This window comes from Phocoena sinus, chromosome 1 (genome assembly GCF_008692025.1).
Source record: "Phocoena sinus isolate mPhoSin1 chromosome 1, mPhoSin1.pri, whole genome shotgun sequence".
Lineage (NCBI taxonomy): Eukaryota > Metazoa > Chordata > Mammalia > Artiodactyla > Phocoenidae > Phocoena > Phocoena sinus.
Genome location: NC_045763.1, coordinates 135,411,787 through 135,439,142, shown reverse-complemented (window position 1 = coordinate 135,439,142; position 27,356 = coordinate 135,411,787). Strand labels below are relative to the sequence as shown.

The 27,356-nt window shown below is 45.0% G+C and overlaps 1 protein-coding gene across 2 annotated transcripts; it reads right to left on the bottom strand.

Moving 5' to 3' along the window:
• Window positions 1-107: 107 nt before the first annotated feature.
• Window positions 108-25,492, bottom strand: TOR3A (torsin family 3 member A). 2 transcript variants are annotated; one of them, XM_032604343.1, is made up of 6 exons: window positions 25,055-25,492; window positions 23,808-23,921; window positions 22,957-23,222; window positions 21,176-21,354; window positions 1,572-1,696; window positions 108-982 (listed from the first exon to the last, which is right to left on the bottom strand). In XM_032604343.1, exons 1-6 carry the CDS (start codon window positions 25,320-25,322, stop codon window positions 732-734), a joined length of 1,203 nt encoding a protein of 400 aa, XP_032460234.1. In that variant the 5' UTR covers window positions 25,323-25,492; the 3' UTR covers window positions 108-731. The 2 variants fall into 2 exon arrangements, with proteins under 2 accessions (XP_032460234.1, XP_032460241.1); XM_032604350.1 differs by lacking the exon at window positions 23,808-23,921.
• Window positions 25,493-27,356: the final 1,864 nt, after the last annotated feature.

Genomic DNA, 27,356 nt, shown 5'->3' with positions numbered 1-27,356 from the left:
ATATGTCCCCCGTCTCCACCAGTCCCCACCAGTGTTACCTGGCATGTGGAATTTTGCTGAGTGAGCACGATTACTAGGGCTCAGTAAGAAGGTAAGTAAGCCGAGGGTTTTAGAAAAATACAAAATTTTATTAATCTTTACATACGATAAAATCATGTCAAGGTCCCTAACTTAAAAAAATAATTTTAATTGATTTAAATCTGCAGAGCAGAACAAGGCTTAGCCTACACTGACCTGATTAAAAAAAAAAAAAATCTTCCTCTGTGCACTTTTTCCTTCAGCCTGAGGCTCTTTCCTGATCTCACAGATAGAAGCTGATCAGCTTCCCTCTGGGAATAACAACTTGAAAGCTAACCCACCCAGTTCCTGCCACTGGTAAGCAGAAGTTCATTTTTCCCTTCTCTGTCACTGAGAATACTGCAGCCTCAGGCCCAACCCCCAAGCCCAGGCATCTGCAGGCAGGAGCTGATATGCTAATAAATCCTTGGGATTTATCTCCCACATGACTTTCTCCAACCAGCTGGCCGACCATTTTGGAATGTGGCTCTGTAAGGCACCAAGTGATTTTAAGAATTGGCTCTGTCTCTGATTTAAGGCCTCCCTTTTAGTGCTTGTGGCTGCTGGATGCTAGCCTGCCCCTCCAACCCGTTAACGTTCTGGACAGTGTGCTGACAGGCCCCTGGATCCTATTAGTGGAAGGAAGGCAGCTTTGGGAAGTTTTCATCTAGCTCTCAAGGCATGAAATAGTTAATTCTCTGGGAAACAGATTTGCATCCCTGAGAAGAGAAGAGTTGTTCCTCCTTGGGGACGTACACCATCATCTTGGCGATTTCATCTAGTGCCTCTTCCGTATACAGGAGCTCTTGGCTCAGGAAAGCATCACGTGCACACAGCCTCACGTGACGATACTCCAGTGGCAGGAAGGGGATGAAGAAGTCAATCAGGTTTTCCTTCACAAGACAGCTGTGTCCAAAGCCACTGTCTAAAATCAAGAGCAAAGTTACATGGAGTCTGACCTGGGGCTGAACCCAACTGGAATTATGAGGTGTCCCCCACCCTTAGGCCTGGGCAAGGTTTGTTCTTATATGCCAACTCCAGGAGGGCTGTCTGAACTTTATGTCAAGAACTATGCAACTGTGTCTTCCTTTAGGGAAACAGGGCCATGATTAACTGGATGTGTGAGAGAGGGAGAGGGGCTATGCCTGCCAGGTTATGGTTTCATTGGATGGCAGAAAGCAGAAGGTGGAGTGACCCTACCTATCCAACTGGAGGCTGAGCCACTGAGGCTCTCACAGTGAGACTTTCTTCCTCAGGGTCTGCATACTCCATAGACCACTGCCTGTATGGCCACGGCCAGCTTACTCCCTTACAAAGGACTTTCAGAAAAGCACTTCAGCTTTCTTGGCACTTTTCTAGTGCCTATCTGAAGTTGACAACGAGATGATTATATGGCGCATCCTCTGTGATCCTGAATACCCTATCTCATGAGTACACCTTCTAGTACATACACATCACCCTCCTCCTCCCCTCTCAACAGAGGCTTATTTTCTGCAAGGCTGGGAGTCACTTACCTGTGGCTTCCACAATCCCAGCCTGGAGTTGGGGCTCCAAGTGCTCCATCCCAATTTCTTCCCGGGACCACCCAGCCTTAAGCAGGTTCAGGACTACCTCATTGATGATATTGCCCCCAACGTTACTGAAAGAGACAAGCCTGGTTAACAAATTCTGTTGTTGATTTTTTTAAATTGAAGTAGAGTTGATTTACAATATTGGGTTAGTTTCAGATGAACGACAAAGTGATTTAGTTTTATATATTTTTTTTCAGATTATTTTCCATTATAGGTGATTACAATATTGTTGGGAAAATTTTCCATTATAGGTGATTATAATATTGTTGGGAATATCGTTCCCTCTGTTATACAGTAAATCCTTGTTGCTTATCTATTTTATATAGTATCTGTAAATCCCGTACCCCTAATTTATCACCCCCCCTTTCCCCTTTGGTAACCAGAACTTTGTTTTCTACGTTTGTGGATCTATTTATGTTTTGTATATAGATTCATTTGTATTATTTTTTTTAGGTTCCATATATAAGTGATATCACATAATATTTATTTTTTTCTGACTTACTTCACTTAGTATGATATTCCCTAGGTCCATCCAGCAAAGGCAATATTTTGTTATTATGGCCGGTTAACATTCCATATTGTGTGTGTGTGTGTACCACATCTTCTTAAACGAATCGTCTGTTGATAGGCATTTGGGTTGTTTCCATGTCTTGGCTATTGTGGAGTGCTGCTATGAAAACTGGGATGTTAAAGAAGAGCACACTAGTGCTGCTAAAGAACACTGCATGTATCTTCTCAAATTAGAATTTTTATCATTTCTGGATATATGCTTAGGAGTGGGATTGCTGGATCACATGGTAGCTCTATTTTTAGTTTTCTGAGGAACCTCCACAGTTTTCCATAGTGGCTGCACCAATTTACATTCCCACCAACAGTGCAGGAAGGTTACCTTTTCTCTACACCCTCTCCAGCATTTATTATTTGTAGACTTTTAGATGATAGCCATTCTGACCAGTGTGAGGTGATACCTCATTGTGTTTTTTTTTTTTTTATTTATTTTTGGCTGCGTTGGGTCTTCGTCGCTGCACGCAGGCTTTCTCTAGTTGCGGCAAGCGGGGGCTACTCTTCATTGTGGTGCACGGGCTTCTCATTGCAGTGGCTTCTCTTGTTGTGCAGCATGGGCTCTAGGCCTGTGGGCTGATCAGCAGTTGTGGCTCGCAGGCTCTAGAGCGCAGGCTCAGTAGTTGTGGCGCACGGGCTTAGTCACTCCGCGGCATGTGGGATCTTCCCGGACCAGGGATCGAACCCGTGTCCCCTGCATTGGCAGGTGGGTTCTTAACCACTGAGCGACCTCATTGCTTGGAATTGTGAGGGGCAAGGGAAGTCCCCTCATTGTGGTTATGATTTACATTTCTCTAATAATTAGCAATGTTGAGCATCTTTGGATGTGCCTGTTGGCCATCTGTATGTCTTTGGAGAAATGTCTATTTAGGTCTTCTGACCGTTTTTTGATTTTTTTTTTTTTTTTTTTGATATTGAGTTGTATGAGCTGTCTGTATCTTTCGGAAATTAAGCCCTTGTTGGTTGCATTACAAATATTTTCTCCCATTCCGTAGCAGGTTGTCTTTTCGTTTTGTTGATGGGTTCCTTTGCTGTGCAAAAGCTTTTAAGTTTGATTAGGTCCTATTTGTTTATTTTTGCTTTTCTTTCTTTCACCTTGGGAGACTGATCCAAGAAAATATTGCCACAACTTATGTCAGAAAATGTTTTGCCTATGTTCTCTTCAAGGAGTTTTATGGTGTCATGTCTTAGATTTCATTATTTTTATATTTGGCTTCCAAATGGATAAGCTGACCACTGAGCTAGATTTTACCTGAGGCCATAAGCCCCCAGCTAGAGAGGCTGGGGGTTCCCTGCTCAAGTTCAGCTGCTCAGCCAGACTTCCCCTGGCATCTATAGCTGGGGAAGCTGCTTATGACGACACTCTTCTACTTCCTGAAGCTGTGGCCCGACTCCTCCTCCTGCAGGAAGGCCTGCCAGGCAGGTCATCTGTGTACACGCAAGACCACAGTTGCATCAGCTGAGGCAAGACCTGCCCACTGCCAAGGGATTGCCCAATCCTGCATTCCTCACAGGAGGCAAAGGAGTGTTTACCTTTCCATGGGCTGCAGGACAGGCATCCAGGGTGAAAGGGCGAGGAAGAGGATTCACTTGCTCAGCCCCAGGGGCACAGACTCCAGTGCCTTCCCCATTTCTGCCCAGAAAGCCACCTGACACTAAGTTTGTTGAGAGCATAAGCTTAGCCTGTTTGTGGTAACCCAGTGCCTAGCACCTGTCAGGCGCTCAATATTTATTAAATGTTTACTGAATAAATGGACATCTCTGCATGTTTATCTACACTATCTCCACCTCCCTTCTGAATTTCTTCCTCCACGTTACAGGCTTTATCTCACCCACCAATACATAACCTGGGCCCCTTTTCTATTCCAACCCCACCCCTAGTCTTCAGCTCCTCAGGCACCAACAATTACACCTTTAAACAGATGTTGCCTTCCCAGAACACTTCAATTCCCTTGCATAGCCTCCCAGGTTGCCTGCTGACTGGGAGGTCTGAAGGGATCAAGGGACAGAAGGCACCTCTAGAAACAAACTCTCTCCCCTGGCTCCGGGACAGGACGACATGAAATCTCACCACAGAGGAAGGAGGCTCAAAGACCTCTCCAGAACTGTGATCACAAAACCCAGCCTTAACTGCTAAGTCTTCCCTGAAGAACAGATACAAACTTGACTCAATCATAATCTCTCTGAACCTTAGTTTCCTAATTTGTAAGATGAGAGACTTGAAGCAGACAATTTAAGAAGCCCTCCTTAGGTCACCTTGGATTCAGTGGTCAAAAAATAGACACTTCTGTGAGCACCTGCTATGTGCTGGGGTACAAGGCCTTTGATTCCATGAGTAACTGACATTTGTATAGTTCTCTGCATTTTTCAAAGCCCTTTCTATCCATTCTTTTTCTGACAGCAGCCCAAAGAGAACAGGCATTAATTACCCTCTTCACTTTACAGCTTCAACGGAAGAGGCCAGTAGCTCTGATCCCCAGAGTTCCACTGTGCCTGTCCTGCCCCGTGACTCCATTCCCAGAGCCTTCTGTACTTGGTAGAAATGGGCAAAAGTAGTCAATGTTAGTAGTTAGTTAGTCAGTGTTACTAACTACTAACCAAGCAGTTAGTACTTGGCCAGGAGCCCCAAATTCCTCAGGCCCAGGTGAAGGACTGGCTGAGTGCTGGGGCAACTCTAGCCATAGCCCCACTCCCCACTACACCCCCTGCTTCAGCTGCCACCTCCTCCTTTCCGCCGTCCGACACCACCACTTTGCAGGGGGGCCAGCAGAGCCGCTAGGACTTCACTTCAAATAGCAGGTTTAGGATTTTTTTCAGAATTAAACCACTGGCCTTACACTAGTGATTTGTTTACACCATCAATTTGAATCAGCTGTGCTTTTCTTTTAAATATGAGTCCTCACCACACAGGTAAGGTTATTGTAGAAATCAAGTCCAGAGACACCATCTTCCCCCACCTATCACTAGACTAGCTGAAAACTTTGGGGTTTAGAGGTGCTGCTTTCTGGCTGCCCGAGGCAGGGGTGCAAGCTGCTGCACCGCACTGACAGCCTAGCTGGCCCACGGGCTCCAGACAGTCCACCCAGGCCTGTTGGGGACCACTGGCTCTCACAGGCCAGGCCCACACCGGGGCCACTGGAACTGGAAGCCATGTCCTTGCCTCTCAGTCACCAGTGTGCATCTTCCTCCCTAGGGGCTCAAAGGCTCCTTCAGGGCCAGTGCAGCCTCTGCATCCCCTGCCACAGTAGGCCCAAAGGGTAGCTTGTCCACAGTGGCTCTCTTCCTGGCCCTGCCTCCACTCTGCCAGTGTCTGCTCATCAGGACCCCGTGGCCTCAGACAGTGCACAGCCGCTGGGTCACTAGGGGGAAAGGGCAGGTGGTGGGACAGGGGCACTGCCAGCAGGTCAATGACCAAAACACTACAAACGCAAAGTTTGCCTAGAGATAGCAGGGTCACCTGGGTCACATTAGGAAATCCTGGCAACAGCAAGGGTGAGGTTTTCCAAGCTGAGAACTGGTAGGGAAGTCAGTACCCTGGCACCTTGAGCCAAGCTGGGGAAACGTCGGCCACAGCCGCAAGGCAGAAGCAGGCTTGGCCTGGTAGGAGGAAGGAGGAAGGAGCCAGTCAGTGGAGGGGGGAAGAAGCCACGCGTGAAGTCAAAGGATCCCTGCAATAGGAAGGGTGTCCTGAGGTAGCTGGGCACTAGGCTTCCTTCTGTTCTGAGAAAAGGACTCTGCCTGCAGGAATGGTTCCAGGGGTCCCCTGCCAGGGCTTGGGTGGAGAAGCCTTGGTGAACCAAGGTGATTCCTTATTTTGCCTCCTCTGCATTTTGGAGCCCCTACCTAGTTCACTGCAACAGGAAGAGATCCGCACTTCTGGGCTACCTCAGAAGGTGATAAGTAGTATCACAGCGTTTACTGTCCTTGCCTCCTGATTCTGATCACTCAAGTCATATCAGAAAATCTTTCTCTGCTTTTCTCTGAAAATCACCGTTGGGGGCTCCCAAAGGCCCTCCTTTGCAATGCATTGTAGCGTTCCGTCAGCCTTATTTACAGACCAGGAAGGACTTGCCACTGACACACCAAAATCCCAACCCAGCAACAGTTTAATAAACTGGTTCCACCTTGTCTTGCGGGTCCACAACGAACCAAGATCTGCCGTCCACAGCTCACTCCTTCACACATTCCAAGCCTGGATGAAAAACCAGACCCCTTACTTCTCCTCACAGGGTGTACCCTAAAGCTGGGGGAAATCCCCTAGCAAGCATGTACTGGCCTGCAGGAGGCGGGTGACAGTGGGGAGGAGTGGTTTGGCTTCCACTGAGTGCAAGAAGCTGCTTGTGAAGCATTCAAGTCGGGCCAACAGGGACCCAAACTTGACTGCTAACAGACCTTAGGCAGGACTTTCTGTTGGAGCTGCCATAAAAAGATAGGATTGGACAGCTTGATTTCAAAATTAACATTTTGCAAGCCATTTCTAGAGCCTGTGGCACACAGTAAGAGGGAACTCCTAGTGTGTACATTTCCAACTATATTACAAAGCTTTAGCAATCAAAGCAGTATGGTACTGGCATACAAACAGACACACAGATAAATGTAACAGAATAGAGTCTGGAAATAAATCCATACATATATGGTTAATTAATTTACGACAGAGCTATAAGTATGCAATGGGGAAAGGACAGTCTCTTCAATAAATGGTACCGGGAAGCTACATGCAAAATGAACTTAACCACAAAAAAATGCTGGAACTGACCAAACAAGATATCCTACAACCAAAGACAAAGAAGAAGCCACAATGAGACAGTAGGAGGGGCATAACTGCGATAAAATCAAATCCCATACCTGCTGGGTAGGCAACCCACAAACTAGAAAATAATTATATCACAGAAGTTCTCCCACAGGAGTGAAAGTTCTGAGCCTCACGTCAGGCTCCCCAACCTGGGGGTCTGGCAACAGGAGGAGGAGCCCCAAGAGAATCTGGCTTTGAAGGCCAGTGGGGTGTGAGCACAGGAATTTCACAGGACTAGGGGAAACAGAAACTCCACTCTTGGAGGGTGCACACAACGTCTCATGTGCATCAGGACCCAGGGAAGAAAGCAGTGACCTCCCCTAAGAGCCTAGACAAAACCTACTTGCTGGTATTGGAGGCTCTCCTGTGGAGGCAGGGGGCAGCTGTGGCTCATTGTGGAGACAAAGACAATGGTGGCGGTAGTTCTGGGGAGTGCTCATTGGCGTGAGCCCTGCTGGAGGCTGCTATTTTCTCACCAAGACCTGGTCCCACAACAGCCTTCAGGCTCCAGTGCTGGGACCTCAAGCCAAACGGCAGAAACACAGCCACACCCATCAACAGACAGGGTGCTTAAAGTCTTCCTGAGCGTACAGCTACCTGCTAAACACACCCCTTGACATGGCCCTGCCCACCAGAGGGACAAGACCCAGCTCAACTGCAATCACAAAAAGTTATACAAAATGAAAAGGCAGAGGAATGTGTCCCAGATGAAGAAACAAGATAAAACCCCAGAAGAACAACTGAATGAAGTGGATAGGCAATCTACCTGAAAAAGAATTCAGAGTAATGACAGTAAGGATGATCCAAGATCTCGGAAAAAGAATGGAAGCACAGATCTAGAAGATAACAAGAAATGTTTGTAACAAAGACCTAGAAGAACTAAAGAATAAGCAGACAGGGCTTCCCTGGTGGCGCAGTGGGTAAGAATCTGCCTGCCAATGCAGGGGACACGGGTTCGAGCCCTGGTCTGGGAAGATCCCACATACCGCAGAGCAACTAGGCCTGTGAGCCACAACTACTGAGCCTGCACGTCTGGAGCTTGTGCTCCGCAACCAGAGAGACCGTGATAGTGAGAGGCCCGCGCACCACAAAGAGTGGCCCCGCTTGCCGCAACTAGAGAAAGCCCTCGCAGAGAAACGAAGACCCAACACAGCCAAAAATAAATGAATTAGTAAATTAAATAAAGAAAAAATCTGTTACAAGGTGAGGAAGGCAATCCTCATAAAAGTAAAAAAAAAAAAAGACATGTATACAATAACTGAAATAAAAAATACACTACAAGGAATCAATAGCAGAATAACTAAGGCAGAAGAATGGATAAGTGAGCTGGAAGACAGAATGGTGGGAATCACTGCCATGGAACAGAATAAGGAAAAAAGAATGAAAAGAAAAGAGGACAGTCTAGGATACCTCTGGGACAACATTAAATGCAACAACATTCGCGTTATAGGAGTCCCAGAAGGAGAAAGAGAGAGGACCTGAGAAAATATCTGAAGAGATAATAGCTGAAAAATTCCCTAACATGGGAAAGAAACAGTCACCCAAGTCCAGGAAGCAAAGAGAGTCCCAGGCAGGATAAATACAAGGAGGAACATGCCAAGACACACAGTAATTAAACTGACAAAAATTAAAGACAAAGAAAAAATACTAAAAGCAACAAGAGAAAAACAACAAATGACACACGAGGGAATTCCCATAAGGTTATCAGCTGATTTCTCAGCAGAAACTCTGCAGGCCAGAAGGGAGTGGCATGATGTATTTAAAGTGAAGAAAGGGAAGAACCTACAACCAAGAATACTCTACCCAGCAAGGCTCTCATTCAGATTCAATAGAGAAATCAAAAGTTTTACAAACGAGCAAAAGCTAAGAGAATTCAGCACCACCAGACCAGCTTTGCAGCTTCTCTAGGCAGAAAAGAAAAGGCCACAACTAGAAACAAGAAAATTATGAATGGAAAAGCTGACTGGAAAAGGTGAACATACAGTAAAGGTAGGAAATCACCCACACACAAATATGATATCGAAACCAGCAATCATGAGAAAAGGTGAGTACAAATGCAGGATATTGTAAACGCATTTGAAATTAAAAGACCAGCAACTTAAAACAATCTTGTTTATATATAGACTGTTATATCAAAACCTCATGGTAACCGCAAACTGAACATCTACAATAGATACACAAAAGAAAAAGGAATCCAAAAACAACACTAATGTTAGTCATCAAATCACAAGAGAACAAGAGGAAAGGAAAAAAAAGACCTACAAAACGAATCCAGAACAATTAACAAAATGGCAATAAAAACATACATATCAATAATTACCATAGGACTTCCCTGGTGGCGAAGTGGTTAAGAATCTGCCTGCCAATGCAGGGGACACGAGTTCGAACCCTGGTCCGGGAAGATCCCACATGCCATGGAGCAGCTAAGCTTGTGTGCCACAACTACTGAGCCCGTGCTCTAGAGCCTGCGAGCCACAACTACAGAGTCTACGTACTACAACTACTTAAGCCTGTGTGCCTAGAGCCTGTGCTCCACAACAAGAGAAGCCACCGCAATGAGAAGCCCGCATACCACGATGAAGAGTAGCCCCCACTCGCCGCAGCTAGAGAAAGCCTGAGCACAGCAACAAAGACCCAACATAGCCAAAAATAAATAAAAAATAAATTTATTAAAAAAGATTACCTTAAATGTAAATGGATTAAATGCTCCAACCAAAGTACACAGACTGGCTGAATGGATACAAAAACAAGACCTGTATATATGCTGTGTGTAAGAGACCCACTTCAGACCTAGAGACACATGCAGACTGAAAGTGAGGGGGTGGAATAAGGTATTTCATGTAAATGTAAATCAAAAGAAAGCTGGAGGAGCAATACTCATATCAGACAAAATAGATTTTAAAATAAAGACTGTTATAAGAGACAAAGAAAGAAACTACATAATAATCAAGGGATCAATCCAAGAAGATAAAACAACTATAAATATATATGCAACTATATATTTGAGCACCTAGATACACAAAAGGAGCACCTCAATATATAAGGCAACTACTAAGAGCCATGAGAGGAGAAACTGACAGTAACACAGAAGAGTGGGGGACTTTAACAGCCCATTTTCATCAATGGACAGATCATCCAGACAGAAAATCAATAAAGAAACATAGGCCTTAAATGATACATTAGACCAGGTGGACTTACTTGATATTTATAGAGCAATCCATCCAAAAACAGCAGAATACACATTTTTCTCAAGTGCACATGGAACATTCTCCAGGATTGATCACATGCTGGGCCACAAAGCAACCCTCGGTAAATTTAAGAAAACTGAAATAATATCAAGCATCTTTTCCAACCACAACACTGAGATTAGAACTCTACAGGAAGAAAACGGTAAAAACAAACACGTGGAAGCTAAACAGTGCTACTAAATGACCAGTGGATCACTGAAGAAATCAAAGGGGAAATAAAAAAAAACCTAGAGAAAAATGAAAATGAAAGCACAATGATCCAAAACCTAGGGGACGCAGAAAAAGCAGTTCTAAGAGGGAAGTTTATAGTAGTACAATCTTACCTCAGGAAACAAGAAAAACCTCAAACAACCTAACATTATACCTAAAGCACTAGAGAAAGAAGAACAAAACCCAAAGTTAGTGGAATGAAATAAATCATAAAGGTCAGAGCAGGAGTAAATGAAAGACAAAGAAAACAATAGAAAAGATCAATGAAACTAAAAGCTGGTTCGTAGAAAAGATAAACAAAATTGATAAACCTTTAGCTAGACTCATCAAGAAAAAAAGGGAGAGGGCTCAAATCAATGAAATTAGAAATGAAAAAGAGAAGTTGCAACAGACAACAGAGAAATACAAAGGATCATAAGAGACTACTATGAATAACTATATGCCAATAAAATGGAAAACCTAGAAGAAATAGGCAAATTCTTAGAAAGGTACAATCTCCCAAGACTGACCCAGGAAGAAACAGAAAATATGAACACACCAATCACAAGTACTGAAATTGAAACTGTGATTAAAAAACTCCCAACAAGCAAAAGTCCAGAACCAGATGGCTTCACAGACGAATTCTATCAAACATTTAGAGAAGAGTTAACACCTATCTTTCTGAAACTATTCCAAAACAATTGCAGAGGAACGAACACTCCTAAATTCATTCTGAGGCCCCACCACTCTGATAGGAAAACCAGACAAAGATACCACAAAAAAAGAAAGTTACAGGCCAATATCACTGTTAAACATAGACACAAAAATCCTCAACAAAATACTAGCAAACCGAACCCAACAATACATTAAGAGGATTGTATACCATGATTATGTGGGATTTACCCCAGGGATGCAAGGATTTTTCAATATCTGCAAATCAAAAAATTCTTCAACAAATTGAATTACAAAAACCATATGATCATCTTGAAGATGGCAGAGTAGGACGTGCGCTCACTCCCTCTTGGAAGAACACCAGAATCACAATTAAATGCTGAACAATCATCGACAGGAAGACACTGGAACTCACCAAAAAAGATATCCCATATGCAAAGACAAAGGAGAAGGCGCAATGAGACGGTAGCAGGGGCGCAATCACGGCAAAATCAACTCCCTTAACCGCTGGGTGGGTGACTCACAAATGGGAGATTGATTACACCACAGAAGTCCACCCACTGGAGTGAAGGTTCTGAGCCCATCGACCCGGGGGTCCGGCAACAGGAGGAGGAATTCCCAGAGAATCAGACTTTCAAGGCTAGCGAAGTTTGATTGCAGGACTTTGAAAGGACTGGGGGAAACAAGAGATTCCATTCTTGGAGGGCACACACAAAGCAGTGTGCACATCAGGACCCAAGGGAAGGAGCAGTGACTCCATAGGAAACTGAACCAGACCTACTTGCATGTTGGAGGGTCTCCTGCAGAGGCAGGGGCCGGCTGTGGCTCACTGCAGGGACAAGGACACTGGCAGCAGAAGTTCTGGGAAGTACTCCTTGGAGTCCACCAAAGAGTCCGACCATTAGCCCCACCAAAGAGGCCGTAGGCTCCAGTGCTGGGTTGCCTCGGCCCAAACAACCAACAGGGAGGGAACTCAGCCCCACCCATCAGCACACAAGCGGATTAAAATTTTACTGAGCTCTGCCCACCAGAGCAACATCCAGCTCTACCCATCACCAGTCCCTACCATTAGGAAGCTTGTACAAGCCTCTCAGATAGCCTCATCTACCAGAGAGCTGACAGCAGAAGCAAGAAGAACTACAATCCTGCAGCCTGTAGAACGAAAACCACATTCACAGAAAGACAGACAAAATGAAAAGGCAGAGGACTATGTACCAGATGAAGGAACAAGATAAAACCCCAGAAAAACAACTAAACCAAGTGGACATAGGCAACCTTCCAGAAAAAGAATTCAGAATAATGATAGTGAAAATGGTCCAGGATCTCGGAAAAAGAATGGAGACAAAGATCAAGAAGATGCAAGAAATGTTTAACAAAGACCTAGAAGAATTAAAGAACAAATAAACAGAGAAGAACAATACAATAACTGAAATGAAAATTACACTAGAAGGAATCAATAGCAGAATACCTGAGGCAGAAGAATGGATAAGGGACCTGGAAGACAGAATAGTGGAACTCACTGCTGTGGAACAGAATAAAGAAAAAGAATGAAAAGAAATGACAACCTAAGAGACCTCTGGGACAACATTAAACGCAACAACGTTCGCATTATAGGGGTCCCAGAGGAGAAAAGAGAAAGAACCGGAAAAAATATTTGAAGAGATTATAGTCGAAAACTTACCTAACATGGGAAAGGAAACAGTAAACCAAGTCCAGGAACACAGAGAGTCCCAGGCAGGATAAACCCAAGGAGAAACATGCCGAGACACATAGTAATCAAACTGACAAAAATTAAAGACAAAGAAAAATTATTAAAAGGAACAAGGGAAAAATGACAAATAATGTACAGAGGAGCTCCCATAAGGTTAACAGCTGACTTCTCATCAGAAAACAAGCCAGAAGGGAGTGGCATGATATATTTAAAGTGATGAAAGGGAAGAACCTACAACCAAGATTACTCTCCCCAGCAAGGATCTCAATCAGGTTCGATGGAGAAATCAGAAGTTTTACAGACAAGCGAAAGCTAAGAGAATTCAGCACCTCCAAACCAGCTCTACAACAAATGCTAGAGTAACTTCTCAAAGTGGGAAACACAAGAGAAGAAAAAGACCTACAAAAACAAACCAAAGCAATTAAGAAAATGGTAATAGGAACATACATATCGATAATTACCTTAAATGTGAATGGATTACATACTCCAACCAAAAGACACAGGCTTGCCAAATGGATACAAAAACAAGACCCATATATGCTGTCTACAAGAGACCCACTTCAGACCTCGGGACACATACAGACTGAAAGTGAGGGGATGGAAAAAGATATTCCATGCAAATGGAAATCAAAAGAAAGCTGGAGTAGCAATACTCATATCAGATAAAATGACTTTAAAATAAAGAATGTTACAAGAGACAAGGAAGGACACTACATAATGATCAAGGGATCAATCCAAGAAGATAGAACAATTATAAATATATATGAACCCAACAGAGGAGCACCTCAATAAATAAGGCAATGGCTAAGAACTATAACAGAGGAAATCGAGAGTAACACAATAATAATGGGGGACTTTATTGCCTCACTTACACCAATGGACAGATCATCCAGACAGAAAACGAATAAGGAAACACAAGCTTTAAATGAACAACAGACCAGATAGATTTAATTGATGTTCATAGGACATTCCATCAGAAAACAGCAGATTACACTTTCTTCTCAAGTGCACATGGAACATTCTCCAGGATAGATCACGTCTTGGGGCACAAATCAAGCCTCAGTAAATTTAAGAAAATTGAAATCATACCAAATGTCTTTTCTGATCACAACGCTATGAGATTAGAAATAAATTACAGGGAAGAAAACGTAAAAAACAGAAACACATGGAGGCTAAACAATACATTACTAAACCAAGAGATCACTGAACAAATCAAAGAGGAAATCAAAAAATTCCTAGAGACAAATGACAATGAAAACACAATGATCCACAACCTATGGACGCAGCAAAAGCAGTTCTAAGAGGGAAGTTTATAGCAATACAAGCCTACCTCAAGAAACAAGAAAAATCTCAAATAAACAATCTAACCTTACACCTGAAGGAACCAGATAAAGAAGAACAAACAAAACCCAAAGTTAGTAGAAGGAAAGAAATCATAAATATCAGAGCAGAAATAAATGAAATAGAAACAATAAATGAAATAGCAAAGATCAATAAAACTAAAAGCTGGTTCTTTGAGAAGATAAACAAAATTGATATACCATTAGCCAGACTCCAAGAAAAACAGGGAGAGGACTCAAATCAATAAAATTAGAAATGAAAAAGGAGAAGTTACAACAGACACCACAGAAATACAAAGCATCCTAAGAGACTACTACAAGCAACTCTATGCCAATAAAATAGATAACCTGGAAGAAATGGACAAATTCCTGAAAGGTATAACCTTCCAAGACTGAACCAGGAAGAAATAGAAAATATGAACAGGCCAATCACATGTAATGAAATTGAAACTGTGATTAAAAATCTTCCACCAGGGGCTTCCCTGGTGGCGCAGTGGTTGAGTATCTGCCTGCTAATGCAGGGGACACGGGTTCGAGCCCTGGTCTGGGAAGATCCCACATGCCGCGGAGCAACTAGGCCCGTGAGCCACAACTACTGAGCCTGCACGTCTGGAGCCTGTGCTCCACAATAAGAGAGGCTGCGATAGTGAGAGGCCTGCGCACCATGATGAAGAATGGCCCCCGCTTGCCACAACTAGAGAAAGCCCTCGCACAGAAACGAAGACGCAACACAGCAAAAATAAATTAATTAATTAATAAACTAAAAAAAAAAATTTTCCAACAAACAAAAGTCCAGGACCAGATGGCTTCACAGGTGAATTCTATCAAACATTTAGAAAAGACCTAACATCCATCCTTCTCAAACTCTTCCAAAAAATTGCAGAGGAAGGGACACTCCCAAACTCATTCTATGAGGCCACCATCATCCTGATACCAAAACCAGACAAAGATACTACAAAAAAGAAAATTACAGACCAGTATCATTGATGAATATAGATGCAAAAATCCTCAACAAAATACTAGCAAACAGAATCCAACAACACATTAAAAGGATCATACACCATGATAAGTGGGATTTATCCCAGGGATGCAAGGATTCTTCAGTATACACAAATCAATCAATGTGATACACCATATTAACCGATTGAAGAATAAAAGCCATATGATCATCTCAATAGAGCAGAAAAAGCTTTTGACAAAATTCAACATTCATTTATGATAAAAACTCTCCAGAAAGGGGGCATAGAGGGAACCTACCTCAACATAATAAAGGCCATATACAACAAACCCACGGCAAACATCATTCTTAGGTGAAAAACTGAAAGCATTTCCTCTAAGATCAAGGATGTCAACTCTTGCCACTATTATTCAACATAGTTTTGGAAGTCCTAGCTACAGCAATCAGAGAAGAAAAAGAAATAAAAGGAATCCAAATTGAAAAGAAGCAAAACTGTCACTGTTTGCAGATGACATGGTACTATACATAGAGAATCCTAAAGATGCCACCAGAAAACTACTGGAGCTAATCAATGAATTTGGTAAAGTTGCAGGATACAAAATTAATGCACAGAAATAGCTTGCACACCTATACACTAACAACGAAAGATCAGAAAGAGAAATTAAGGAAACAATCCCATTCAACACTGCAACAAAAAGAATAAAATACCTAGGAATAAACCAACCTAGGGAGGTAAAAGACCTGTACTCAGAAAACTGTAAGACACTGATGAAAGAAAGCAAAGATGACACAAACAGATGGAAAAATATATCATGTTCTTGGATTGGAAGACTCAATATTGTGAAAATGACTATCCTGCCCAAAACAATCTACAGATTCAGCGCGATCCCTATCAAATTACCAATGACATTTCTTACGGAACTAGAACAAAACGCCTTTAAATTTGCATGGAGGGCTTCCCTGGTGGCGCAGTGGTTGAGAGTCCGCCTGCCGATGCAGGGGACACGGGTTCGTGCCCCGGTCTGGGAGGATCCCACATGCCGCGGAGCGGCTGGGCCCGTGAGCCATGGCCGCTGAGCCTGCGCGTCCGGAGCCTGTCCTCCACAACGGGAGAGGCCACAACAGTGAGAGGCCCGCGTAACGCATTAAAAAAAAAAAAAAAAAAAAAAAAAAATTTGCATGGAGACACAAAAGACCCCGAATAGCCAAAGCAATCTTGAGGGGAAGAAATGGAGCTGGAGGAATCAGACTTTGACTTCAGACTATATGATGAAGCTACAGTAATCAAGACAACATAGTATTGGCACAAAGACAGAAATACAGATCAGTGGAACAGGATAGAAAGCCCAGAGATAAACCCACGCACTTATGGTCAACTAATCTATGACAAAGGAGGCAAGGATATACAATGGAGAAAACACAGTCTCTTCAACAAATGGTGCTGGGAAAACTGGACAGCTATATGTAAAAGAATGAAATTAGAACACTCCCTAACACCATACACAAAAATAAACTCAAAATGGATTAAAGACCTAAATGTAAGATTGGACTCCATAAAACTCTCAGAGGAAAACATAGGAATAACACTCTTTGATGTAACTCACAGCAAGATCTTTTTTGATCCATCTCCTAGAGTAATGGAAATAAGAACAAAAATAAACAAATGGGACCTAATGAAACTTAAAAGCTTTTGCACAGCAAAGGAAACTATAAACAAGACGAAAAGGCAACACTCAGAATGGGAGAAAATATTTGCAAATGAAATCAATGGACAAATGATTAATCTCCAAAATATATGAACAGCTCATGCAGCTCAATATTAAAAAAACAAAAAATCTAAAAATGGGCAGAAGACCTAAATAGACATTTTTTCAAAGAAGACAGACAGATGGCCAAGAGGCACATGAAAAGCTGCTCAACAGCACTAATTATTAGAGAAATGCAAATCAAACCTACAATGAGGTATCACCTCACACTAGTTAGAACAGGCATCATCAGAAATCTAGAAACTACAAATGCTGGAGCAGGTGTGGAGAAAAGGGAACCCTCTTGTACTGTTGGTGGGAATGTAAATTGATACAGCCACGGTGGAGAACAGTATGGAGGTTCCTTAAAAAACTAAAAATAGAATTACCATATGACCCAGCAATCCCACTACTGGGCATATACCCAGAGAAAACCATAATTCAAAAAGACACATGCACCCTGATGTTCACTGCAGCACTACTTACAATAGCCAGGTCATGGAATCAAGCTAAATGCCCATGGGCAGATTAATGGATAAAGAAGATGTGGTACATATATACAATGGAATATTACTCAGCCATAAAAAGGAATGGAACTGGGTCATTTATAGAGATGTGGATGGACCTAGAGACTGTCACACAGAGTGAAGTAAGTCAGAAAGAGAAAAACAAATATTGTATATTAACACATAGATATGGAATCTAGAGAAATGGTACAGATGAACCTGTTTGCAAGGCAGAAACAGAGACATAGAAGTAGAGAACAGACATACAGACACCAAAGGGGGAAAGCAGTGGCGGGGTGGTAAGAATTGGGAGATTGGGATTGACATATATACACTAATACATAAAAAACAGATAATACGGGGTCTACTCTTCGTTGCAGTGTGCGGTCTTCTCATTGCAGTGGCTTGTCTTGTTGTGGAGCAAGGGCTCTAGGTGCTTCAGCAGCTATGGCACATGGGCTCAGTCGTTGTGGCTCACGGGCTCTAGAGTGCAGGCTCAGTAGTTGTGGCGCACGGGCTTAGTTGCTCCGCAGCATGTGGGATCTTCCCAGACCAGGGCTCGACCCCATGTCCCCTGCATTGTCAGGTGGATTCTTAACCACTGCACCACCAGGGAAGCCCCCTCATTTTTGCCACTTTTATTCAACATAGGTTTTGGAAGTTCTAACCATGGCAATCAGAGAAGAAAAAGATATAAAAAGAAAAGGAATTCAAATTGGAAAAGAAGTAAAACCATCACTGTTTGCAGATTACATGATACGATACACAGAAAATCCTAAAGATGCTACCAGAAAACTACTAGAGCTCATCAATGAATTTGGTAAAGTGACAGGATACAAAATTAATACACAGAAATCTGTTGCATTTCTATACACTAACAACAAAAGATCAGAAAGGGAAATTAAAGAAACAATCCCATTTACCACTGCATCAAAAAGAATAAAATACCTAGGAATAAACCTACTTAAGGAGCCAAAAGACCTGTACTCCAAAAACTGTAAGACACCGATAAAGAAATCAAAGATTACACAATCAGATGTAAAGATATACCATGTTCTTATATTAGAAGGATCAATATTGTCAAAATGACTATACTACGCACGGCAATCTACAGATTCAATGCAACCCCTACTGCATTATTGTACCAATGGCATTTTTTCACAGAAATAGAACAAAAAATGTTATAATTTGTATGGAGACACAGAAGACCCCAAACAGCCAAAGCAATCTTAAGAAAGAATAACAGAACTGGAGGAATCAGGCTCCCTGCCTTCAGACTATACTACAAAGCTAGTCATCAAAACAGTACAGTACTGGCACAAAAACAAATATAGATCAATGTAACAGGATAGAAAGCCCAGAGATAAACCCATGCACCTAAATGTCCATCAACAGAGGAATGGATAAAGAAGATGTGGTACATATATATAAAGAATGAAATATATATAAATGAAATATATATATAAAGAATGAAATAATGGATGGACCTGGAGATTATCATACTAAGTGAAGTCAGACAGAGAAAGACAAATATCATATGATATCGCGTATATGAGGAATCTAAAAAAATGATGCAAATGAACTTATTACAAAACAGAAACAGATTCATAGACTTAGAGAATAAACTTATGGTTACCAAAGGAGAAAGGTGGGGGGGAGGGATAAACTGGGAGTTTGGGATTGATATATACACACTACTGTATTTAAAATAGATAACCAACAAGGACCTATCGTATAGCACAAGGTATTATGCTCAATATTGTGTAATAACCTAAAGGGAAAAGAATTTGAAAAAGAACAGATACATGTATATGTATAATGAATCACTTTGCTGTACACCTGAAACTAACAAAATAATCAACTGTACTCCAATAGAAAATAAAAAGTTTTTAAAAATGGATTAAAGACTTGAACTTAAGACCTGAAACTATGAAATTCCTAGAGGAAAACATAGGTGGTAAGTTACTTCACATTGGTCTTAGCAAATATTTTTTGGATTTGACACCAAAAGCTAAGGCAACAAAATCAAAAATAAACAAGTGGGACTACATCAAACCAAAAAGCTCCTGCACAGCAAAGGAAACCATCAACAAAACAAAAAGGCAGGGACTTCGCTGAGGTCCAGTGGTTAAGACTCTGCGCTCTCAATGTAGGGGGCCCAGGTTCGATCCCTGGTCAGGGAACTTGATCCCACATGCTGCAACTAACAGCCCGCATGCCGCAACTAAAAGGGCCCGCATGCCACACCTAAAGATCCCGCACGCAGCAGCGAAGATCCTGTGTGGCACAACTAAGACCCAGTGTGGCCAAATAAATAAATAATAAAACAGCAACCTACTAAATGGGAGAAAATATTTGCAAATCATATATCTGATAACGGGTTAGTATCCAAAACATATAAAGAACTCATACAACTCAATAGCAAAAAAATAGTCCAATTAAAAAATGGGCAGATCTGAATTGACATTTTTCCAAAGAAGACATACAAGTAGCCAACAGGTAGACAAAAGGTGCTCAACATCACTAATCATGGGGGATATTATGGAAATCATAACAGGTATGAGATACCACCTCATACCTTTTAGAATGGCTATCATTAAATAGACAAGAAATAACCAGTGTTGGTAAGGCTGTGGAGAAAAGGGAACCCTTGTGTATTGTTGGTGGGAATATAAATTGGTGCAACCACTATGGAAAACAGTATGGAGGTTCCTCAAAAAATTAAAAATACAACTACCATATGATCCAGCAATTCCACTTCTGGGCATTTATCCAAAGATAATGAAAACACTAACTTGAAAAGATATCTGCAGTCCTATGTTCAATGCAACATTATTCACAATAGCCAAGATAAGAAATAACCTGTGTCCATCAACAGATGAATGGATATAGAAAAAAATGTGTGTGTGTGTATATATACATACATACATACACACACACACACACACACACACACACACACACATATATAATGGAATATTATTCAGCATAAAAAGAAGGAAATCTTGTTATTTGCAACAACATGGATGGACCTTGAAGGCATTATGCTGAGTGAAATAGGTCAGACAGAGAAAGATGAATAAGACAAATACTGTACAAACTTCAAGCAATAAATAAGCCATGGGGATGTAATGTACAGCAGGGCGGCTTTAGTAAATAACACTGTAGTGCCTATTTGGAAGTTGTTAAGAGAGTACATATTAAAAGTTCTCATCACAAGAACAAAAACGTTTTGTAACTAGTATGGTGACAGATGTTAACTAGACTTATTGTGATCACCTCACAATATAAACAAATAGCTAATCACGTTGTCCACCTGAAACTAATATGTCAATTATACCTCAATTAAAAAAGAACACTTAATGTCCTTCTAAGAGGGGACTCCCAGTGTCCCTCTCTCAGGAGGCTATGTACTAACTGGGGAGTCTGAGGGGAGCCTCCCCATCCTAAGAGAACCATGGAGGAGGTCAGATGAGGGACAGCTTGTCCTCCCCAGGCTGGTCCTGGGAGCTAGTTAGCTGGCCTGTGCTGGGGGAGGGGATGTCAGAGTCCTTCAGAAGTGCTTGGCAGAATCAAGGCAGGAGCAGGGAGACCTAAGGCTCTCCGCCCCTGCTGCCACCCAGTCAGCTGGGTTACTGTTTTCTCTCCCAGAGTTTGTGTTGGTCTCCCTTGTGGAAAAGGGTGGGCAGCCTAGGAGAGCGTGGAAGCCCTCCACCACAGGCTTACAGGCCAAGTAACAGCTCCCAGGCCTGGCACACACAGCGCCTGGACAGGGTTCTTCCTCCCCTCACACAGTCCTCCTGACTGTCGTTCCCCAGACCTTACCTGAGAAAAAGAAAGATGGTTCTCGGGGACTTGGCCTTCGGGTTCTCGGGGGCCTGGTGTTCCAGGTGTGGCCTGAGGGCCTCTAGCAGTCCTGGGTGCAGCTTCTCAGCCTCATCTAAAATGAACAGGGTCTGGTGGCAGTGCTCCTGCGTCTTCCTGATCTGGCCTGCCAGCTGCTCCTGCACAGAACACAGGGAGCTGCTGAGGTGCAGTGGGAGGCACCTTCTACCCGGGAGGGCCCTGGCGAGGCACTGGTTTCCCCAGGGCGCCTGCAATGGATCACCTGGAGCTGGTTTCCACCGCAGAACCACCAATCCAAACCTCTGGGGGTGGAGCTAGGGCATCTGCCTCTAATGAGCTTCCCAGGTGATTCTCCTGAGCCCTGAGGTTTGAAAGCCAACTAGGTGGAGCCAGCCTGGGGAAAGGGAGAGGGCCTTTGGGAAATGGCCCCAGCCATGCTCCCTCCCCTTCAGGATGAGGTTCCGTCCCAGAACTAACCCTAACTCACCCTCCCCAGGGATAGGATTCAGGCTCTCACAGGGGGGTGATAGGCAGAGATAGGCTTGAATGCCCACAGGTGCCGTCTTGAACTCCCACAAGCAGAGCACCCGCTGGCACCAGGCTGGGCTCTCAGGGAAGAACCCAGGGGAGGACCTGTTTGGGACCCAGCCAACTCAAAACTGGGGTTCCCCGCCCCAGGCAGGATAGTAAGCCCTCTAGTGAAAAGATGCTGCTCTACAGGGTTCAGGAGAACAGGGCCAGCTCCTGCCCCAGGGTGGGGTGTTTTAGCAGAGCCCACACTCACCATCCACCTCTAGCCTTCCTGGATTCTGACTTCAGCCCCACCTCCCCATAGTGTGTGTGAGAGGATGGGCAGGGATGAGAGTGATTTTCACAGCGAGGAAGCTGAGATTCACAGCTGTTTTACTGCAAAGCCAGCCAGTTCTTTCTGGGAAGGCCCGGCTGACCAGCTGCCTGCCCTTAGAACACATTAGCCTACCCCTGCCCTCCCGGGCTGCACTGAAAGATTGCCAGGCAATCTGTCCTCAAAGGCTTACATAATCTTCCCAGGTTAACACACTACAAATATTGGAACTAAAAGCCAAACGTAGACACAACCACCTCTGTCATGCTGCAGTGGGGTTTGGTCATCGTCTGGCTAACATGTCTGAATGAAACCCAAAACAGCAGAGCAGCAGAGACACTTTCTGCTCTCCACTTGTTGACATATAATGAGTAGTTTGGGGAAGACGTGGAAAAATCACTTTCGATAAGTCTGTTTAAAAAGACAGTGGGATATGCAACTTTCTGTCCAATATAATTACAGTGACATAAAAGAGCACAGGGGAATGGCCTGAAGGAAGTACACCAGAATGCTAACTGTGGCGGTGTCCGTGTGGGGAGATCATGATAAAGTTTTTGCTTTCTCTGTTCCACACTTCCTGAGGCACTTCCATTACTCCTGTGACAGAAAAATCAACACACGAAGTCTCTGGTTAAGCTCAGTGCCTGGCCTCTCCTGTATGGCTGGGAGGGCGACAGCTCGGGACAAATAGCGTTTGGGACATCACTCTTTCCTCCACGTGTTCAGGGCCTCATCTGTGTGGAGTGGATGCCTCTGTGGGTTACAGGTTCCCTTGCAACTGCGCCCCCGTCCTCCAACCGCCACACCCAGGGCTGGCTTCAGCCCCGCTCCCAGCACAGGGGCCTGCGCCTCAGCTGCCGGAGCCTTAGCCGGGCTCGGCCCCACTGGCCCAGCTCCCCGGCACGGCCGGCCTCACCTGGTACAGGTCCACATACTTGTGGTGAGGAAAGTGCAACGTGGCGACGAACACCTTGACACAGTCGCTCCTCAGCCCGTCCCGGTACAGGTTCTCTGCCAGCATCCGTGCCACGAAGTTCTTGCCTGTGCCAGACCAGCCGTGGAACGACAGAGCCAGGGCCTTGTCTGGCTGGGGCAGCTCCAAGTAGCCCCTGGCTGCTGTCAGGACCAGCTCCCGGGCCAGGTGCTGGCCGTGCAGGCGCACGCGCAGATCCGCCTCTAGGCCTAGGGCCAGGAAAGAGCCATGCTGAGAGGTGCCCACAGGTGCATCCCCACCAGGCTCAGCGACAGCTGAGAGACTGAGCACGCATAGACTGAGCGTCTATGAGGTGGGAGCCATCCTGTTTGGTGGCCTCAGGACAAGAAGCCACTGGGCAGACCTTGCAGCGGAAGAGATTCAGGGCTATTTTCTGAAGAGTTTGAGAAATCAACGTTGACTTCACCCTTTCTGAAGGTCCTGAAGACACCCCAGAAAGGTCGGCAGAATCCCACCCGGATGAGGAAGTTGCTCCCACCCAGAAGTTTTAGGACCCCCTAAATATTTTATGGAGACACCCTCATTTTATTCATTCTAATTCAATTCAGCAAACACCTAATGGAGGCAGCTAGTGTGTGCAAAGCCCTCCTCCAAGGCTGTCCTTCCTCTCAGCCATGAGGTCGCAGGGTTTCGATCAGGAGCCGTGGTGGAGACAGGGAGGGTGTGCTGCCAGCTGTGGGCAGGCAGAGGTTGGGTCCCTTCATCCTAGCATTTTCCTGAATTGCCTCCCCTCCCCACAGATTCCTGGGCCTTAGGGCCATGTAAGGTCCAACCTGTGAAGTTATTGATGATCCTGCAGTCCCCACTGTCACAACAGTCCTGGAAGCTGCAGTACCAGGTGGTCAGGATATCCAGGTACTGCTGGCCCAACAGGGGAAGGCTCCAGCCTGGAAAAGGAGGAGCTGTGAGACAGGGACGGAGCCCGGGGTCCAGGGAGAGCTGAGCACTGCCTCCCTTCTCCCGTCCTCTCTCCAGAGCCACTCCCTGCTGCTCTGCCCTGGGCCTTCCTTGTGCCACACTAGGGAATGGGCACAAATGGGCACCTCCGGCTATGAGGAAGCAGATGGCCTTGCTATATATAGATGCAGCTCCGGCTGCAGCAAAAGCTCAGTTTACTCAACAAATAAGCCTTAAGCATTTGTGCCAGACGTGTAAGAAACCCAAGCCCTGCCTGCAAGGAGTCTGGAGCCTAGGAGGGAGACACATAGTAACTGGTGATTATCATTCTTCCTACTTGCTTTGGATTGCAGAATCATCTGATCACGGCCAACCCCAAGTGTCTCGATTCTTTTATCAAATATCAATTTGAATATGCCCAGCATTAGCAAAAACGAAACAAAAACCATTCACTGGAATTTAGAACTCTCGATTTAAATGGAAGATGTTTCTAGCACCACTGCAGCATTACCGTTACAGTACTATTACAGGACCTAGAAGTAACGACATCGACTGCAAGGAGCTTCAGAGATCACTGGGTCCACGACCGTGATGTGACAACCTTGCCTCACGATTTGTCAGTGACAGAGAATAAATCAGAACTCAGGTCCGGTGGACTCATAGCCCAGCCTCCGCCGCCATAAGCAGCAAAGGGGAAGAAGGTACTTGGGGATGTATCCAACCGGGGACTTTCCTTAAAGCCATCAAGAAGGTGGGCAAGGGCAGCTCCTTGGAATGATGCCAGGGCAGGTTCGGAGACAGCAAGGAAGTGTGATCCGTCTGGAGGAGTCAAGAACGGGTGACGTGGGGGAGCGCAGCCAGGTCCACTCGTATGCACTAGGGCGCTGCGCCAGGGCTGGGAACGACGGCAGTGACGGGCCTTCCTGGTCCCGCAGAGGCTCCCTGCCCTCAGCCTGGCCCAAAGGCTGGGCGGAATAGCAAAGCCGGCGGCTAAGGCGCCCGCCTCGTGACCCCGATCACAATGGCCCAGGGCAGGCGCGAGGCTGACCTCCGTGCCCGGATTCCATCGTGCCTCGCGCACCCAGCCCGCGCTCTCCCGCCCTCCCGAGCCGGCGGGTCTTACCCGGGGGCCGCGCCGGCGGCTCCTCATCCTGCCTGCATCCCTCGGGCCACACGCGGCAGCTGAAGAGAGCCCAGTAGCGTCTGCAGAGGGCGCCGGCCGCCCTCAGCTGCTCCCGCAGGCCCTGGAAGGCCGACCAGGACCCGGCCGAGCCCGCCTCCTCGGCTCCCTCCGTCGGCCTCGCGCGGCCGCCGTCTCCCCACGTGCCCGGGGGCGGCAGCAGCAGCAGCAGGAGCAGGAGCCAGAGCGGACTCCGCGGGTCGCGAGGCATGGCCGGGTCGGCAGCCGGTCCCTCCGCCGCCCGTCCTCCACGGCCCTTTCCAGCCACCGGTGGGCGGGGCGGCGCCGGCACTTCCGAGGCCCGGATTGGCCGGGGATTGGCGTTGCCACGGGAACCGCAGGCGGGCAGAGCTCGCCTCCCACGTGACCCAGGGCGAGCCAGACGCCGGCCGGGAACCGAAACCCGGATGGTACCCCGGAAGGCATCCCGAGGCCGCTTGCAGGCGCCGCCCACCCACCGGGGACTCGCTGCCAGGCAGCAAGCAGTCTCTTCTGGGTGATTGTGGTTGCAAAGAAGTTGAAGTCAGGCCTTAAGATGGCCACTGTCAGTAATCACCCAGATACTTCCGGGCAGCTCTGGTGGCCCATCTGAGGCCTACTTAACACGGGCACCCACTTGTGCCCTGTCCCGTGTCTGCAGATCAACTTCTTGCCAACCTGTTAGACGAAGTCGGGCAACCATCTCACCCGGGAGCTTGAGTCAGCCCGGGCGTGGCTCCTCTACAAAGGGAAATGAAACAGTAGCAAATAATCAGCAGGTTTCCACAGCTGGAGTCCACCAAAAAAAGCAAGAGGAAGCTGGTGGGCTCCAGTCTGGAGATATTTGGGCTTTGGAAGCTCCCAGAGCCATGGGAAAATCACGAGGTCTCATATCAATGTTATCATAGCCCATTAAAAACAAGTTAGGCCGAGTACTGGGCGCACTTTCTTGGCTTTAAGTTTGCAACTTTCAAATGCTTGTGGCTGTGAGCAGCTTCTCAGACACCACTGGCAAAAGACCTTGGAGCCTCTTTCCTGGGACTCTGTTCTCATAACCTGAGCAGGTAACAAGGTCGCTACATTTTGGAAGAGCTTAATGCATTTTTCAAAATCACCTGAGTTACTGAAGCCACTGGCCTAAGAGCCGTCTTGTCCTAGAAAGAAACTGCTGTCTCGAAATCATGGGACTTGACTAATTTCATAGGCTCAGTGGCTTTGAGGCTGGCCTCTCCATACAATAAGGTGAATCCTAGCACCAGATCTGTCACAGCCAAATTGATTCATATGTTCATTCCAGTCTCTTAGGTAACACTCAACGCCAGGTCTGTTCCTTCCTCAAGAGCTCACCAAATGTGCTCCTGCCTTTAATTCAAACAGCAATAGAGAAAGAAAAAGACTTACAAAAACAAATCCAAAACAATTAACAAAATGGCAATAAGAATATACATATTGATAATTTACAAAAAAGGAAAGAAAAAAAGACAAAACAGCTGCATATATCAGATAAGCACCTGTGTGAGGATACCAAGAAAGTGAAATTGAAAAGCTACATTATGTATGCATATTGTATGTTTTAGTCATTCAGAGTGACGTCAGAACTGAACTCAAACCTTCCACAGAGCAGTTGCTAGTACACCAGCGCTGAGTTATCTGCAGTCAAGCTCGTGAAACCCTTGGAAGGACAGTTAACAAGGAACACACCATTATGCTTATTTGGAAATTGAAAACATTAACTCATTCAATAAATGTTGTTTGAGCATGAATAGCAATCTAGTATAGTGATTAACTGAATGGCCCCTTTTCTGATATGTCACTTTGGGTGTTACTTAACTGTTCTATGCCTCAGTTGCCCCACCTCTAAGAGGGGATAATAAAATGGTCACTTCGTAGGCATGCTGAGAGGGCTAATGAGCTTATTCAGTTCTACATTAACCTTTATTATTGTAAACGCCCCCGCCTTGGAGGAGACTGGTCTATACAGGAGGCTTTGGAAGACTTTATTTACACTTGTGAACTTCACAGGTGAATTTATGGTGATAAAATTACTAGTATTTACCCTGGCTTCTTTTTTTAAAAAATCCATGTTTTAAGACTATGGAAATAATTCTCTACTGGTAACTTTCATGTAGGTCTGATAATTTTTGAGACTGGATTTTTATTTGGATTTCACATTTCATGGTAAATAAAGCAGGTAGTTTGGAAGTTCTTGGACAATTTGATTTCAAGACATCTTTTTCCGGAAAGAGTAAACTTTTTTTTTTTTTTA